At 63.7% G+C, this 18,272-nt stretch overlaps 1 protein-coding gene across 2 annotated transcripts in view; it reads right to left on the reverse strand.

Annotated features, from left to right (window-relative positions):
* Positions 1-12,251, reverse strand: part of SLC37A1 (solute carrier family 37 member 1) — a 61,441-nt gene extending 49,190 nt beyond the window's left edge. Inside the window, exons 1-3 of one of the 2 annotated variants that reach the window (XM_070073119.1) lie at positions 12,111-12,251; positions 9,436-9,620; positions 947-1,028 (exon numbers count right to left, since the gene is read on the reverse strand). In XM_070073119.1, the coding sequence (XP_069929220.1) occupies positions 947-1,028; positions 9,436-9,491 (138 nt within the window). In that variant the 5' untranslated portion in view covers positions 9,492-9,620; positions 12,111-12,251. Of the gene's footprint in view, positions 1-946; positions 1,029-9,435; positions 9,621-11,403; positions 11,597-12,110 lie in introns of those variants that run through there. The other variant, XM_070073120.1, reaches the window with a different exon arrangement.
* Positions 12,252-18,272: the final 6,021 nt, after the last annotated feature.

An 18,272-nucleotide genomic window follows, 5' to 3' on the forward strand; every position in this document is an offset into this window, starting at 1 on the left:
CCTGGGGGACACAGGACAGCGGGAGAGGGCCCTGGGGACACAGGACAGCGGGAGAGGACCCTGGGGACACAGGACAGCGAGGAGGACCCTGGGGGACACAGGACAGCGGGAGAGGACCCTGGGGGACACACAGGACAGTGGGAGAGGGCCCTGGGGGACACAGGACAGCGAGGAGGACCCTGGGAGACACAGGACAGCGAGGAGGACCCTGGGGGACACACAGGACAGCGGGAGAGGACCCTGGGGGACACAGGACAGCAGGAGAGGACCCTGGGGACACAGGACAGTGGAGAGGACCCTGGGGACACAGGACACTGGAGAGGACCCTGGGGACACAGGACGGTGTGCGTCACCTCCGCTGTGGGAGGCCTGAAGGCTGCTGCGGTGTGGAGGGGACGGGGTGGGGTGGGGGCACGGAGGTCACAGAGCTGCAGCCCCGGAGCCGTGCCCTGGGCAGCTACAGAGAGCAAGCAAGGGGCGGCTGAGCCGGCCCCGGACGACCTCTTGTGCTTGCTACGATGGTCCAGGGTGTGCAGCAGCCCTCCCGCCTCCTCTCCAGTTGTAACAGCTTGTCCTGCAGGGCCGTCTACTCCGCCCGCATCTCAGAGTCTAGCTGAACACCTGTCCACCCAGCTCCGGCACGGCCTCGGCGGCCAAGCAGAATGACAGGTGAGGCGATTCGGAAAGCACTGGAAGGCCAGGCGTACTGGGAAGGAAACAGGGCTTAAAACAAATATTTGAGCACTCCACCAACATAAGTAAAGGGAAACTATCCGTGAAACCATAAACTGTCACACTGGTAGAGTTTGGATTCAGAAAAAAGAAGCTAAAAAACCCAAAGCAGCAGTCCCTTGTCTCTAACCATCTCCTTTGTCCCCTCCTCCCCCAGCCCTTCCACGACGACGCAGCCCAGGGCGGCAGGCGTGAGCACCCCGGGAGGGCTCACCTTCACGATGCTGATGGGCTTGCGAGATAAGTGGAAGCTGGCGTACAGCACAAACGTCAAGGTGAAGATGAAGGCTCTGTACCTGCAACACCAAACAGCGAGAGGACCCTGGTGACCACACTGGACGGTGGAGAGGACCCTGGTGACCACACCGGACAGTGGAGAGGATCCTGGGGACACAGGACAGCAGGAGAGGACCCTAGGGGACACACAGGACAGCGGAGAGGACCCTGGTGACCACACCGGACAGTGTGTGGGGACAAAGGACAGCGGAGAGGACCCTGGGGGACAAAGGACAGCAGGAGAGGACCCTGGGGGACACACAGGGCAGTGGAGAGGACCCTGGGGGACACAGGACAGCAGGAGAGGACCCTGAGGGACACACAGGACAGTGGAGATGACCCTGGGGGACACAGGACAGCAGGAGAGGACCCTGGGGGACACAGGACAGTGGAGAGGACCCTGGGGGACACAGGACAGCGAGGAGGACCCTGGGGACACAGGGCAGTGGAGAGGACCCTGGGGGACACAAGTCAGCGAGGAGGACCCTGGGGGACACAGGACAGTGAGGAGGACCCTGGGGACACAGGACAGTGGAGAGGACCCTGGGGGACACAGGACAGCGAAGAGGACCCTGGGGGACACAGGAGAGCGGGAGAGGACCCTGGGGACACAGGACAGCGGAGAGGACCCTGGGGACACAGGACAGTGAGGAGGACCCTGGGGGACACAGGACAGTGGAGAGGACCCTGGGGGACACAGGGCAGTGGAGAGGACCCTGGGGGACACAGGTCAGCGAGGAGGACCCTGGGGGACACAGGACAGTAAGGAGGACCCTGGGGACACAGGACAGTGGAGAGGACCCTGGGGGACACAGGACAGCGAGGAGGACCCTGGGGGACACAGGAGAGCGGGAGAGGACCCTGGGGACACAGGACAGCGGAGAGGACCCTGGGGACACAGGACAGTGAGGAGGACCCTGGGGGACACAGGACAGCGAGGAGGACCCTGGGGGACACAGGACAGCGAGGAGGACCCTGGGGGACACAGGACAGTGGAGAGGACCCTGGGGGACACAGGGCAGTGGAGAGGACCCTGGGGACACAGGACAGTGGAGAGGGCCCTGGGGGACACAGGACAGCGAGGAGGACCCTGGGGGACACAGGACAGTGGAGAGGACCCTGGGAGACACAGGACAGCAGGAGAGGACCCTGGGGGACACAGGACAGTGGAGAGAACTCTAGGGGACACACAGGACAGCGGAGAGGACCCTGGGGGACACAGGACAGCAGGAGAGGACCCTGGGGGACACAGGACAGTGGAGAGGACCCTGGGGGACACAGGACAGCGAGGAGGACCCTGGGGGACACAGGACAGTGGAGAGGACTCTGGGGGACACAGGACAGTGGAGAGGACTCTGGGGGACACAGGACAGTGGGAGAGGACCCTGGGGACACAGGACAGTGGAGAGGACTCTGGGGGACACAGGACAGTGGAGAGGACTCTGGGGGACACAGGACAGTGGGAGAGGACCCTGGGGACACAGGACAGCGGCGGCACCCTGCGATTTCCCCGTGCTGTGTGTGCTCCATCCAGCCCTGTGTCGGGATCACCGCGACTGCCCCTGTGTCACTCCCACTGTCCTGTGTGTCCCCAGGGTCTCTCCGCCGGTTAGAAAATCACCAGTGTTGCCGCTTTGGCTCCTTCAGACTGAACCCCTTGAATGCCTGACGGCAGCTCCCCCCCCACAGAACCCTTCTACACAGCTGTGGGGTCTCCCCGACACCCAGCACTCCCCCGCGGCACCTGCTGGGCGTCCTCTGACCCAGCCCAACTCTGACCCCACCCCTCAAATGCCAATCACAGCCCCAGGCCTGGCCCTGCCCTGGCCCCTCTGCTAGGGGTCTGGGGTTCCCTGGTTTGCGGGGCAGCTCCCGGGGCTCCGGGGAACACTTTGCTCCCGTCTGTCCATTTCCTGCAAAGGATGCAGCAGGGGACACAGACGGGCGGGCGGCAGGGAAAGACGCAGGGGGCGGGGCACTGGCAGGGGCACCGCTACCAGGAGGGCTCACCACACAGGCCTGACTGGACAGCCACGGGTGACTGACACCCCACAGCCCCGCCCCCTCCTGACTGCTCACTCTGTGCTCCCCTCCCCCACCAGCTGGCGACTCCCTGGCAGCCAGGCCCACAGGGAGGGACCCGGGAGCCTCAGCCACCAGTCACCTGGTCGGCACCCACGAGACTCATCCCTGGGGAGATGCCGGGGTGTTAGGAGCTGGGTGCCAGGAAGCAGGGGCGGGCACCACACGTAGGCGTGTCTCTTGCCATATCACGTCACTGTCACGTGCGTTCAAGACACGGTAACCAGAGAGAAATGTGGGACTTGGATGTCTGTGCCCAGAGCAGACGCCAGTCGGTTCCCCAGTGGACGGCTGGGTCAGCTGCGGCCCCCTGCGTGGCTGCCATCCTGGGCTCTAAGGTCAGATTTATTTTTGGCTGTTTCGTTTCTATGCGACTTTTCAGAAGTGCGCACGCAGAGCGGACATAAATACGACACTGACCTCAATGAGCAGAGTGAGTGATGCCGGCCAGCTCGCCCGAGGCCCAGGACGGGACAACACTGGCACGCGGCCCGGCTGCCGGGTTGAGAGGGCGGCTGAGCCCGGGCACCAGGCAGAGAGCTGTCCCCGGGCAGCGGCAGGCAGGACGAGGAGGGCTCCCCGCAGGGCTGCTGGCAGGAAAGCGGCCCGAGGTGTCCACCCTGCTGCTGGCAGGAAAGCAGTCACCCGCTCTGTGCCCCTCTGCAGGGAAGGCCCGGGGGGGGGGGGGGGGGGCACACCCATCTGCTAATCTTTTAGTTAAGTAATCAATTAAATCTGAAAAGCCGAATGACTGCCCGAGATCTCCCACCTGCTGGTTTACTCCCCAGGCAAGGCCAGGAGGCAGGAACCCCACCCAGGGCGGCAGGGACGCTGGTACCGGTCAGCCCCTGCTGCCTCCCGGGGTGCATAAGCAGGACGCTGGGACTGGGAGGGCAGCCCGGGCTCGCGCCCACGTGCTGCAGTACAGGAAGCCCCGGCTGCACCCCACCCTGGCAGGGGAGCCCCCGTGGATAACGATGCGCAGCACCCTAGCACCCTGGGGCTCCTGTGTCTCTGGCCACCAGCAAAGCACCTGCAGACTAGAAACGGCTGGCGGTGCTGGGCACTCGCCTCAGCAGCTCCGGAAGCCCGGGCCGCGGGGAGAGGAGAGCAGCCAGCGCCCTGCCAGGGCCTCCGTAGACGCCGCTCGGTGCGCAGGAAACACCCGGCGCCCTCCTCCTCGGGGCAGTGTGCGGGAACTTCGCAGTTTGTGGAAAGAGGGAGTTAAAAGGGAAACTGATTCCGGTGGGAAAATTTTGAAGTCCTCGTTCATGAAGGGTCTTCAAAAAGTCAGTGGGAAACGTGTATCTCGAACAAATTCCACATGCGTGGTGTTCCCAGGACTCTCCATGTCACACCCAAAGGCAACTAGGAAACAGTGAAACCCTAAAAGGTGCATCATTGACCCCAACGCCCAGAGAACAAAGCCGGTACGTGCACAGCACCTTGGTTTCCGAAGCTCGCTCTGGGTGAGGACTGGGCGAGTCTGGGCTCTGGTGGAGGCTCTGCTACGCCCCCGCTGCGGTCAGAGGGTCCCCTCAGTGGCCACGGGACAGCAGCGAGAGGCCTTCAGCCCGTGAGGGTCCGGCTCTCCCGCGGGATCAAGCCGCCGTCTCCGGGGGGCAGCGGGGAGTGTGAACCCCCACGCCCTCCGTCTCCCTCTCAGGCTCCTGTGCCCCAGCCGAGCCCACTTGCCCCGTATCCTCCTGACAAAGGCGTGCATCCACCCGCTGGCACCCCCAAATGCCTGCAATGGCCTGGAGCTGGGAGCTCCATCCTGGTCTCCCCCATGAGCAGCGCCCCAGTCGCTGAAGCCAGCGCTTCGCCCTCTCCGGGTCTGCAGTGCCAGGAGCTCCGGCCAGGAGGCGAGCGCAGGCAGTCTGCTGTGGGATGTGGGATATGCGAAGCTAAGCGCCCCCCCAGGGTTCCCCTCCTAACCCCCAAGTGCCCTGACGGAGCCGCCTGCAGTGAGGCCCAGAGCAGAGTCAGAGAGGATGCGGCGCTCACGCCCGCCCCTGGTGCTGCAGGGGTGTTCCCAGCCCCGACCTTCACAGGTGCCTGACCACGAAGGGCTGCCCAGAGCAGGTGCTCAGGGGGCCTCCGGGGTAGGCTCTGCGTGCTCCCCAGACACCCTCCCTGGGTCTGGGGGATCAGGCCTGGCGGTCGCCCCAGAGCCCTCCCTCCCTGGCCATTCTGCAGGAGCTGCCACACGCCCAGCGGCTCACAGGGGGCACGGCCCCTCCGGGCAGGGCGGCAGGGCGGCAGGGGTCTGAGGGGCTGCCTTGCCCAGCAGCCTGCAGCTTCCCAGAGACCGACGTCTCCCAGGGAGGAAAGAGCGGGCTTTATTTAGCCGGTATCTGGCCAGCTCCACTTCCTCTGTTTCCAAACCCGGCCACCCCTGCTTGCCTCATCTTCACACGGAACTGCTCGTGGGGGGAGCTGGGGTGCCTCCGCAACAGGGTCTGACCACGGCGTCTACGGGGCCCTGCCGGGCGGGTGCCACCCTGGAGGCCGTCCCCACAGAGCCTCCACCCTGGCTCCCAGAGCAGGCGGGCGCCCCTGGCTGCCGGGACTGAAGCCTGCTTCCCATTTCTAACCTAGCCCCGCTGTCTCTGTCATTCCTGACGCCAGCGCTTGGGACGGTGCCTGGCCCCTTTTACCCGGCACAGGGTTGGGCAGCATTCTCTAAGCGCTCCTGTCCAGCCCAGGCCCCAGACGGCAGCGTCTTTTGGAGGCTGTCTTGCAGATGGATCGGGCGAAGTCACATTGGGTCAGGAAGGGGGCCCAAACCCACTGACCTGCGTCCTTCTAACAGGTGTAACGACACAGGCTTGGAGCGCGGCTCGGAGCCCCACTGCTGGCAATGCCGGAGGCTGGGGATGCCAGGAAGCAAACCCCAGCAGGGGCCTGCTGAGAGCCCCCGGCCTGCGGGAGAGCCGCCGCCTGCGTGTTAGGGCGCCTGCTTTGCCGGGCCTTGCTAGAGTGGCCTAGGAAACAGAACCCCTTCACTTCTGCTCCCTGCTACACTCAGAAGAATGAACGCGAAGCGGTATGACGTCCCAGCCCGGCGGCCACTGCCTGTGGCTGTGCCTCCCCCCCAGGTCTTTGCAGCCCCCAGGGCAGCAGGAATGGCGCCTGGGTGAACCCCAAGTCTCCAGCAAGCAAGGCCCAGAAACAGCAGCACAGGAGGGGGCGCCTGCAGAGCCTCCTTAAGACTGCTCTCAGGGGGCCGGCGGTGGGGGTGGGGGGTGGGCGGTGGGCGGTGGGCGGTGTAGGCTAAGCATCAGCCTGCAGCGCTGTCAGGGCGGTTAGGGTCCTGCCGCTCCACTTCCCACCCAGCTCCCTGCTGTGGCCTGGGAAAGCAGTGGAAGATGCCCAAGTGCTTGGGCCCCTGAACCCGCGTGGGAGACCCAGAGGAAGCTCCTGGCTCCTGACTTTGGACAGGCCTGGCTCCGGCTGTTGTGGTCATTTGGGGAGCGAACCAGTGGATGGAAGACCAGTCTGTCACTCCCCAACCTCCCCCCCCCCTGCCTCTCAAATAAATAAATAAATCTCTGGGGAAAAAAAAGCTCTCAGGTGAGCAGCACCTGCCCCAGGCAGTTGGCCTGTCCTCTGGCTCTGTGGAGTAACCTCACTCACACCCTCACACCAGCCCCATCTGGCAGAAATCAGTCGAATGGAACAGAGGCCCGAGCTGTGCGTAAAGCTGTGCGTAAAGCCGCCCCCTGTGCCGTCGCCAGCCCATCTGGGTGCTCGTTCATGTCCAGGCTGGTCCACCTCCAATCCAGCCCCTGGCCAAAGGCCTGGGAAAAGCAGCACAACATGGCCCAAGTGTTTGGGCTTCTGCCACCACTGGGAGACCCGGATGCAGCTCCCGGCTTCTGCCTGGCCCAGCCATGGCCCTTGTGACCATCTGGGAAGTGAACCGGCAGGCGCAAGATCTGTCCCTCCCTCTCTTTCTGTAACACTTTCAAACACATAAGTCAATCTTGAAAGAAAAAAGGAAGAATGAAAGTGAACGGCGCTGCTGTAGTGTCCCCTGGGAAGTCCGACGTCAGCGACGAGGTCAAGGTGCTGTCCACCCCACGGAGAGGACGACTCCCCCCGAAGTCAGGAATACGGGGCTTGTGGTGCACACGCTGGGGTGACGCAGATACCCTGTTGGTCAGCTGTCACTGCCCTGCTGTGTGTGCCCCCCGGGTCTGCACGAAGCACCCGCCGAGGGCTCGGGGTGGTGACGGCAGACTCCCCCCGTCACGGCTGGCGCCACACTTGTCTCCATGCTTTCGGCTGCTCAGCCCCAGCGGGGTGGCCACACTGGGTTCCCGGGGGACCCAACCGCCCACAGCACCAGCACAGCTCGCTGCAAGCCTCCCACTGTCCCAGATCCGGCGGGAGGCCGCTCCTCTGTAAGCCCAGTCCTAGCATCCACCATGTCTCCAAAGCCCCCGGCCCCCCGGCCCTCTGAGCGGCAGGCGCTGGGCACCTGCTAGGCATCGCTGTGTCCAGGACCTCCAGGCAGGGTCATTTCGCAGGACCCTGCCCCGGGCACCGATTTCCGTGTCCATCTGATGGCACAGGCTCACCCTGGGACCCTGGGGTCCGATCCCACCACACAGGCTCAGCTCCAGCCCCTCCCTCCGAATCTGCAGCCCCTCCCCATCAGCGACAAAGCAGAGTGTCCCGGCCAAACAGACGCCAGCGGAATCTCATCGGCAGGAAATAACAGTCACCCCAAATGGGGGCAGTTCACGGCATAAAGGGCTGGAACCCCTCAAACATGTCGAGGCCATAAAACACAGACGAGGCCAAGAAACAGGTCTGGGTTAAGGGACATTAAACCCCCTTGAAAGGCCACCACAAAACACACCTAACGCAGGAGTAAGGGAAGGAATTATCCACGGGGGTGGGGGTGGGGAGCCAGACAGGCTGGAGGGAGGGGGGAGAAAGGCCTGGGTCGGAAGACAGGCCTTGTTATAGACTCGCTGGGGGAGGGAATGGGAGCAGCAAACCCCGTTGGAGTGGGGGTGGGGCTGCCACTTATGGCTGGGCTGTTTGGTCACCTGACTCCGAGTAAGCCAGGCTGGGCCTGGAGAGGCCAAGATGGCGTCCGGGGCTTGAATGGCGCCTTTAGAGAGACAGCATCATCTCACTGACGTCAGTGCACAGCTCACGGCCGCGCGTGGACGCTGGACGGGGGACGTGCTGTAGATGTCACTGGGGAGCGGCGCTGTGGCACTGTGGGTAAAGCTGCCGCCCGCGATGCCGGCCTCCCCCATGGGCACCGCCGCCGGCATCACAGTGCCTGGGACTGAGTCCCGCACCCCCGCTTCCATCACGCACTTCCTGCTCCTGCACCTGGGAGGTGGCAGGGGACGGCCCGAGTGCTCGGGCTCCTGCCACCCACGCGGGAGACCTGAGTGGGGTTCCCAGCTCTTAGCTTTGGTCTGCCCCAGCTCTGGCTGTTGCAGGCATCTGGGGAGTGAGCCAGCAGAGGGAAGAGCGCTCTCTCTCTCTCTCTCTGTCACTCAAATAAATCCTTTTTAAAAAAGGGTTGACAAGGGGCCGGCCTTGGCTAAAGAGCCATGTTTTTAAGTCAGAGCCAAACTCCCCCCCCCCCCCCGCCCCCGACGCTCTGGCAGCTCCGGCACCCGCAGAGGGCGCCGCGGGAAGGAGAGGGACAGGACCCGACTGTGGGCTCACTCACAGCCAAAGCCACTCCACCCGCCGAACTCTGACCTGCCTAAAAGGAGAACCTCCCAAAGGGCTCAATCTCCACGGAGCGACCATCTCTCACCAGGCTGGAGTCTCCGGGAGTCTCCCAGAGCCAATCGCTATCAAACCATATGCTATCAAACCATATCACAACCGAACCAGGCCTCCCAGCCTCCCAGCCGCCTCCCAGCCTCCCAGCCATGTCTTCAGGGCCCCTTTGTCTTTCCAAAAAGCCTCAGGCCAGGCCTCGTGCCTGCCGTTCCCTCCCCTAAGCCCCACCACCTCCCATACATCCCCGATGGAGCCTGTCTGCTCTCTCACTGCCCTGTCGTTGGTCTGTTGAACTGCTCGGGCCCCACACACTCTACCTAAGAGGGCAGCAGATGTGTCCTGCCTGGCCGTGACCCGCAGGGAGGGGTCTCTGGCCAGCTCTGAGCACTCGCTAGCCGGCCACTCACCGGGGCTCGGCGCCGTGTGCTAACCCTGCCAGGAGTCAGTGGGCCCCTCTCTGCAGTTACATGGAAGACCACGAGGGAGCCCCGATGCCACAGAGGAAGGACGCCACTGGGCAGTCAGAGGCTCCCCCGTGGGTAGTGAGCCCCACGCAGCCCCCCGCCCACCAGGACTCACCACTGGTCCCTGGAGAAGGAGGCGATGAAGCGGATGCCGGCGGGGAGTCGAGCCATCTACGCTGCCACCGACCGGGGCCTGAAGATCTCGAACAGGCTCCGGGTCCCACGCCGGGTTCTTCCCCAGACGGCCCTGCACTTCCGCACAGGGTGACAGGGCTGCAATGTGGGCACCGGCTCCGCACTCTGTGGGAGGGAGCAGAGACACTGCAGTCAGGCGTCCGGACGAGGGCACCCACGGAGGAGCTGGGAAGTTACCATGGCGCTTCCCTGAGGACTGAACACCAGGGCTCCCAGCGGGGCGGCACCTGCCCCAGGCTGGTCGCTTCAGAGCTCACAGGAGCAGCCGTGGTCACAGGCCGGCCTCCTGCCTAGGCCTCGAACCCCTTCACTCTTCCAGTCCCTGTAATCAGAGCAGGGCCCCAGCCTCGCTCCAGGCCACCCACCGTGGACCCAGCCACCCTTGAGCCCTTGTGATGGAGAGGAACACGGAACTGGGCCGCGTGCAGAGGGATCCAAGCATCCAACTGTGGTTGTGACAGCAATGGAAATGCATCGCATAGGTGCTGTGGGAGTGGCTCCACCCGTCTGTGCCTCCCTGTCTTCTGTCCCGGGGTCACCCCTGAGGCTGTGCAAAACGACCTCTTTAGGAAGTCAGAGCTGAAGTTGATAAGGGTCCCTGCCCGATAAGGTCCTGGCGTCCAGGCTCGCGTTTCCAAGTCACTCTCTTTAGCCCCCCAGCCCATCCCTCTCGAGTGCACTCTTCAGTGGCCGTCCTGTCACAGAGCCACGAAGAGCCCAGGTGCGGCCCCTCCCCACCCTTCCCCCCGCTGGGAGAAGCACACCCAGCACCAGTCCACCGGGAACGCCTCCGCCCCACACCGACCTGGGGCTCGGTGCGCCTGCCTGTGAAGGTCTTAACCCCTCTGCTCCCTTGCAGGCCCTAAGTCACTTAACCCTTTCGCTCCCTGACCTTCCCAGCTAAAACCCAGGACAGCAGCAGGAGTGTGAGGACAGTGCCTACAACCAGGGTGTTCACAGCTCAGCTAGGCGAGGCCCCTCCCCCGAGCCCGGCCCCCGGGGGTTTGTGAACGAGGGAAGCAGCGGAGGCATCCCTCTCACAGGCGGAGAAATGGGCCGGGCTGCTGGATGTTGTGGGGCAAATTCCAGTTGGTCCTGTTTGCCGGGTCACCTCTCCCGGCCACCACTTCCTCCTGCCGGCCAGAGCAGAGGAGCACAGGACCTGGTAGGAGCCCTGGCTCCGGCACACAGCCTGGGCACAGACAAAAAAATACAAATAAAAATCAGCCGCTCCCTGGGGTCCCCTGGAACTCAGCCACCCCCCCCCCCCCGGGAAAGGCCCAGAACCCTGGTTCCGCTGCAACCTGGCGAACACCCTTCGGAGCACGGCTCCTCCACTCCGTCGTGGACACAGCTTTAGACCTCACCTCCGGGAAAGCCCAGCCCAGCCCAGCGAAACAAACACAGCGGGGTTCTCCCAGGCACCTGCGGTCCAGCCGCGGTGCCCAGGGCCGGCGGCTCCTGCGTGTGACACTAGCAGTCACAGCACCCCACGGGTAGTTCAATAATGCTTGCAACGACAAAAGGTTACCTCCAAGACAAAGAGTAAGAAATGCACCTTCCCCACCCCCACTCCCCACAAGTTTCCACGCATCGTTCTTCTTTGACTCAAGACACAGAAGACAACTCCAGAGTGAGCCGGGCCACAGCTCCCCGCCAGGGCACAAGGGCTCCACACAAACTGCACGAGGCACCTGCCGTCTGGAGTCCTGCTTTCTCTGTCTACAAGGGGGTTGGGGGGGACCCAGTATCTTTCCCAACTTCGCACAATGCAAGCTCAAGGGCAGGCAGGACAGGGCCCCTCAGAATCCCCCTATGGAAATCCAGACCTGGGTGGGGGAAGGGGCTTCCAGGAGCCGCCTTTCAAATGCAAATCTTGAGCCTGTACCTCCTCGGGTCACCGGGACCGCGGCCGCCAGGGCTGGGGGACTTCCCTGCGTGCTAAGTCCTCATTGTCACCCCCGCGGGTCGCAGTCGCTCGCGCCGGCCAGGAGGCCCACGGGCTCGGGAACCGGCTGTTCCACACAGGGACGAGCCGGAGCCCAGGGCGCGGGCGCCCGAGCCTTGGCCGGGACTCAGGCGCCGGCTCCTCCCGGACTCGGTGCCGTGCCGAGTCACGGAGGAGGCGAATGCGTCGGGCACGCCCACTCCCCATCTCGCGGCAGACAATGAGGGGGCTCCTGCGGGTGGGGAGAGCCCCCGCAGGTCACCTACGCTCGCCCCGGCCAGGGGCTTCCGCCCAGCACCCGCTCCCTCGGCGCCCCTGCCCCAAGCCCTGCGGCGCCAGGTCCGGGAACGCCCGGCATTGTCGCCTGGGGCCATCCCTCTAAGCAGACCCCGTATTTCACTTTCCTCAGCGAAGGGAGGTTGAGACCGGCCCCCAGCCTTCTCCCAAACAAAACAAAATAAAAATCAAAGCAAACCAAAAATGAAAAGAGAGAGGACGGGGCCCGAGCCGGGCGGCGCAGAAGCGCTGCCCAGCTACCGGCTAGGGCGCGCGCGTGGCAGGTGCGCGCGGCTGCGGCACGGCGGCCGCAGGTGCGCCTCTGGGGAGGGGTCCCGCACCGCCCGCCGGCTCCCGGCCCCGCGTCTCACCTGCGCAGCCGAGGCCCCGCACCGCAGCCGGCGCGGCCCCGCCGGCGCTTCCTGCTCGCGACTTCCTGGAGCGGCGCGCGGGAGGCCCTGACGCCCTTTCGCTTTTCCCGGCCCGCGGGGCGCGGGGCCCGGGCGGCGGCGGGGCCTGACGGCTCCTCCTCCTCCCCGGTTCTCCCCGGCCCCAGCTTCGGCGTGCTCGCCGGAACGCCGGGCGAGGGCGCCCGCGCGCGAGTATCGTTACCCGGCCGGCCGCGGACGCCGCCTGGCCCTCGCCCGGGCCATTCCCCCGCTCCTGCATCCTCCGGACGGAGGCGCCTTCGCTGGCCCCGGGCTGCAGGGTGCCCACCGGGGTCCTTTGTCCGCAGGCAGATCTTACTCAACGGCTGCAAGGACGACCACGACTCGCCCCGTGCCCGCGCACTTGGGAGCCCCCCCCCCCAGTCTATTCAACGGTCAGCATCGTGAGGACCATCGTGAGGACCCCATGTGACCTGGGGTACATGGACAGGGCTGCTGAACGAGCCCGCCGCTCACCTGGCGCTGGAGTGGCACAGCCCACAGGCAAGGCCGGAGGAGCCCTGGTCCACGCTGACCGCTCCGATCTCATCCCAAGGCCCGTGAGCTCTTGGCAAAAATCACTTTGGACAGAGAGGGTTGTTTTCCTGGGGGTTCCTGCAGATCCCCGCACTAGACACCCCTGGCACCCGAGGCCAGCCCTGGTGCCCAGCCCACCCCAGGGAGAGACAAGTGAGGCAGAAGGGGGATTTCTAGGGAAGCGGCTGCCCCCCGCTAAACAATGCTTAGCATTAAACCCGAGGCCTGCCTGTACACCCCAGCAGGGTGTTGGGGGCACCCCTCTGTGGGGTCCCAGGCACCCCGAGGCCCTGCTGTTTTTCTAGAACACCCACTGATCCCCGTTTCTGTGAGCTCAGAAGTGGAGTGAGACCAAGTCGGCCGGCTTCTGCTGCAGGTGCCACCCCCCCCCCCGCCCGCCCGCCCGCCCGCCCGCCCTGGTTATCTGACTCCCTCCCAGCGGTCTCCACACCTGCCCAGCCTGACCCCGTCCCCGGCTCTTGCACTGAACCTGGGCCGCAGCCTCCTGGCTCGCAGCTCCCTGCACACAGGGCTCTCAGTGGCCTCTGGTCAGCCATTCCAGGTTAGGAGCTGCAGGACCCACAGAGCCGGAGGGAGTCCCTTGGGCGCTGGAAGCAGGGCCCGGGGCCACTGTTGCGGCTCAGTTTCTCTCTGTGCCCCGGGCTTCGGGGTGGCTCCGAGTTCCCAGGTCCTGGCTTTGTTACGCTGGGGTGTTTCCGTCTTGCTCCTCCTGACCCAGCTGTGGCTGACAGCGGAGAAGGCTTCTCTGTTCACCCAGGGCATCTGCACTGCGGCCCTGGGCACTCAGGAACAAGCCCCTGGCTGCAGGAGGGGACCCGGGGTTCCTGCTTCCCCGTCCTGACTTGGAAGGCGTCACTGGCCACAGGACAGGGCCAGCCCGTGGGCATCCGCGTTTCCTCACGTAACAATGCTCTTTGTACAGCACCCCCGGGGAAACCAGAGGGAATGCGGGACGGTGGACACGTAGCTCTTTGCTGACGATGTTAATCTTTCAATTTTACAAGGATTAAAAATTCACCTTTGATAAAAGATCAATCTCTATCCATTTCATGTAAGAAACATTTTTAAATGTATTAAAGGAGACAGAATATTTTGTAAAAGTTTCAGGTGAAATATTTCACCTTTTGAAGTGAAAACTGTGATTGCTTCCCAACACAAATCAGCTGTTGTGCTTGGAAGGCGGTGCCTGGGGCCCGCACAGCCAGCGCAGCCCCGCCGTCGGCACCACCGGGGCCCGCACAGCCAGCGCAGCCCTGCCTTTCGGCGGCACCACTGGGGCCCGCACGGCCAGTGCAGCCCCGCCTGTCGGCACCACTGGGGCCCTCACGGCCAGTGCAGCCCCGCCGTCGGCACCACTGGGGCCCGCACAGCCAGTGCAGCCCCGCCGTCCGCACCAACGAGTGGGTTCCTCCCCCAGTCCCAGCTTGACTGGGATTTGGGCAAGAAGTGAAACTGTAAATGCAGAATCTCCAAAAAGTTCATGGAATGCACATTATCTTTCAATTGCATTTTCCACACTTTTGTGGCGACTTTGTATACCTGCGCTGTACACGTGTACACTTTACCGCATACTCAAGAGGCTTCCACAGCCTTGGCAGCCCATGACAAGAGCCTCGGGTGGTCACTGACGTCATACGTAAGAGCGGCAGTTGTTAAATCCACCACAGGAGTCACCGTGCACTTGCTCCCCATGTAGGGCCTCTCCCTGCCCCCAGCCCAACATTTCGCTGAAGCCAGGAGTGTGGGGCTCCATCCAGATCTCCCACGTGGGTGCAGGGACCCAAGCACCGGAGGAGCCATCACCCGGACTCCAGAGTGCAGCCAGGGCTTGACAGAGGCACCAGGAGCGGTGTGGGCACCCGGGGGTCCCAGCTGCACCCAACGCCTACCCCACTTACATCTTACGACTGGGAAATATAATCCACTTACACTTAATTATCTATTGGTAATGATACTGCAGTTTTCTTTCATTTTTTATTTTACTTACGTGAAAGGCAGAGTGACAGAGAGAGAGAGAGAGAGAGAGATGGAGAGAGGAGAGAGGAGAGATGGAGAGATACCTTCCCCCACTGACTCATTCCCCAATTGGCTTTTTTTTTTTTTTTTTTTTTTGACAGGCAGAGTGGATAGTGAGAGAGACAGAGAGAAAGGTCTTCCTTTGCCGTTGGTTCACCCTCCAATGGCCGCCACGGCTGGCGTGCTGCGGCCGGCGCACTGCACTCATCTGAAGGCAGGAGCCAGGTGCTTCTCCTGGTCTCCCATGGGGTGCAGGGCCCAAGCACTTGGGCCATCCTCCACTGCACTCCTGGGCCACAGCAGAGAGCTGGCCTGGAAGAGGGGCAACCGGGACAGAACCCAGCGCCCCGACTGGGATTAGAACCCAGGGTGCCGGCGCTGCAGGCGGAGGATTAGCCTAGTGAGCCGTGGCGCCGGCCCCCAATTGGCTTCAATGTTTGGGGGGCCAGGAGCCAGGACTCCATCCGGGTCTCCCACTCGGGCTGCAGCACCCAAGCACTCGGGCCAGCCTTGACTGCTCTCCCAGACACATCAGCAGGGAGCTGGACGGGGAGTGGAGCAGAGGGGCCTGAACTGGCTCTGGTAAGGGAGCCTGGCCTCCCGGGCAGCGGCTCAACCTGCTCCGGACGAGGCCAACTCCGCCAGTACTGAGGCGTCCCCGCTGCTCCCTCCTCTCCGCTGCGATGATTCCTCCCAGCCGTGTTCCTGCCTTCTGAGTGTCTGCTGCAGGCTTGTGGTTACCAGGATGCTTGTGCTAAACGGATTTGTAACAGTCTGCTAACGTATTCAGCTAGTAAAAGCTTAACTTCAACCAAATAAAAAACCCTCTTTGACTCCTCCCCCATTTTGTTACTGATGTCACAATTTACGTCTTTCACATCCTGGATAACCACTGACACTATGTCAGCGTAACTATATGTAACTATGCTTTCAATACTTTTGTCTTTTAACTTTTTAAAAAAGATTTATTTATTTATTTATTTATTTGAAAGGCAGAGTTAGAGAGAGAGAATCTTCCATCCAATGGTTGACTCCCCAAATGGACATAACGGCTGGAGCTGGGCCAGTCTGAAGCCAGGAGCCAGGAGCTTCATCTGAGTCTCCCACATGGGTGCAGGGGCCCAAGGACTTGGGCCATCTTCTGCTGCTTTCCAAGGAGCACCAGCAAGGAGCTGGACCAGAAGTGGAGCAGCCGGGACTAGAACCAGCGCCCGTGTGGGCTGCCGGCACTGCAGGCGGCGGCTTTACCTGCTACTCCACAGCGCCGGCCCCAGCCTCTAACCTTGTACTGGAGTGACCGACACCAGCACTGCAGAAGGCGTTCTGAGTCCGAGCGCAGCCTCGCCTTGCCGTGGGCTTCGCCTTCGTCCTCCTTGGAGAACTCCCGTCGGCACTGCTTGTGAGGCGGCCGAGACCCCGGCGTCGGCCTGGGGATGTGCCCTGTGTTTGTAGGACAGCCTTGCCAGGGACAGTGCGCACGCCCCCTCCCGTCCTGGCCTGCCAGGTGTCTGCTGAGAAGGCCCTGATGTGTCCCAGGCTCCTTTGCGGGTGACGAGCTGCCGTCTGCCCCAGGGCCTCCTCTGGGACTTGGGAGCGCTGGGTGACGCCTGTCCTCATGAAGACCGGTGGTCCGGGGGACTCGGGCAGCCGGGGGTCCGTTCCAGCTTCTGCTCCTGCTGGGACTCCACGTTCCTGTCTGGCTCGCTCGACTCTGTCCCGTGAGTCCTGGAGGCTCTCTCCCCGCCCGCTGGGCGGATGAAGTGCGGCGCCAACTGAGGAGCAGACCAGCCTCGCACAGGGCCCACGGAGGCCGGCCGTGCCCAGCAGGCAGCCGAGGGCTCTCTCGAGGGAGCGCTGGGACACGGGGCATCCGAGTGCCAGCACAGGCTCCTGTTGGAGCACACAGGATCCCACGCTATTGGAGCCGAGGGAAGGGAGGACCAGAACCCGGGTATTTAACACCGGGAGGAGAAACCTGAGCCCACTGCCCGTGGGCAGCCGGCAAGCGTCCTCGCCGTGCACAGCCCTGAGAGAGGCTGGTTCAGGTTGGTTATTCACTCTCTGCTGACGGACAGGAGGAACCCCCTCCCTCACTAGGCCGGCTCTGTGTTCTGGGCTGGGCTCCAGGATGACAAGTATCTGCGCACCGAGCAGACAGGACCGGGTGGAGGAGCGTGCAGGCAGGAGCCGCGCCGGGTGCGGTGCCGCCGGTCTGCTCAGCGGGCTCACGACGAAGGCCATTTCCCCAGAGCGGCCTCCTGATCCCGAGACGCAGCGGCCCTGAAAACGCTGACTGAGCCACCACCCTGGGTGCGAGCCACCTGCTGGCCCCACTGCGTCAGGCGGCGCACACGACGGGGCAACAGGTCCACGGGAGAGGCCAGGATTGGACCTAGGACTCCCAGGAGCCTGACGCTCCTTAGAGCGTGTCGGACCACCGGGAGGACGGTGAAGGGGCTCCGAGCGGCGGGGGGTGAGGCGGAGTGGACACAGGCGAGCTCCGTGCTCCCGTCCCGTGCCTTTTGGGGCCAGGTGACTTAAGCAGAGGCAATGCCTGTTTAAGGGAAGTAAATTAGACCAAACGGTAGTGTAAGAGAGAGAAGGCGGTGCTGAACTAGGTCAAGGCCTTTCCGGGGTGGAATTTCAGACGCTCTGAAGGGGGGGATCCCTGCAGGTGCCCCCGGATTGAGGAGGAGGGAACGGTCCATCTGTAAGGGAGGCCCTGGTGCCATCCCTGTCTGAGACGGGCTGGGCCACGTTTCTTACGTCCGAGAACCTGGGAAGGACTGAACAGGATCTGGGCCCCCGATGCGTGGCAGTTAATGGGTCAGCGCTGACCGCTGATGGCTGCGGGTGGAGGCCTGGGCCCTTGGGGCGGGGGCTGGGTCCTCACGGGACTGGGCTCGGAGAAAGGCTCGACCGGATCCAGGGGCCCGAGCTGGGTCCACGCTGGACTCGCTCAGGCTTGTCTGCTCCAAGCCCCTCCTCACTCTGAGCGACAGGTAGCGTAACAGGAACCGACTCACCGGGAAGCAGCCATGACCGCGGTGAGCAAGCCGGCGCTTCCAGGGGCTCAGGAACCTTGGTTCCTCATGGCTTCAGAAAGCAGGCGGTGTCAAGTCAAGAGGCGGGCGGTGCTGTCACCCTCGCCCTGCCTGCACCTGGTGGTTCACGGACCAGGGTGCTGCGGCTGTGAGCCGCAGGCTTACAGCCGGCGGGAGGAGGCCCTCACTCACATCCCCGCCCGGACCCCACTGGTCTAACCAGGGCTGCCACCTTGTCCCCCGCACAGGAGTCTGGGACGGGCTACCTCTGGGAGGCTCGGCGCTCATCAGCGGGTGGCGGTCCATGAGGCCCCGCCCCATCTCCACTGCCACCTGGGCTTCCCGTGGTTCCTGTGGGGGGCGGCCCCAGGCTCACCCAGAAACTGCTTCCTCCTAGTTCCTCATTGCTGCGACACCCGTGGTTAGATCATGCGCTGCCTGTCCTATGGAAACGACCTGGCCTGGCCACAGAGCGCCGGGGATTTAG

The sequence above is a fragment of the Oryctolagus cuniculus genome, chromosome 4 (assembly GCF_964237555.1).
Source record: "Oryctolagus cuniculus chromosome 4, mOryCun1.1, whole genome shotgun sequence".
NCBI lineage: Eukaryota > Metazoa > Chordata > Mammalia > Lagomorpha > Leporidae > Oryctolagus > Oryctolagus cuniculus.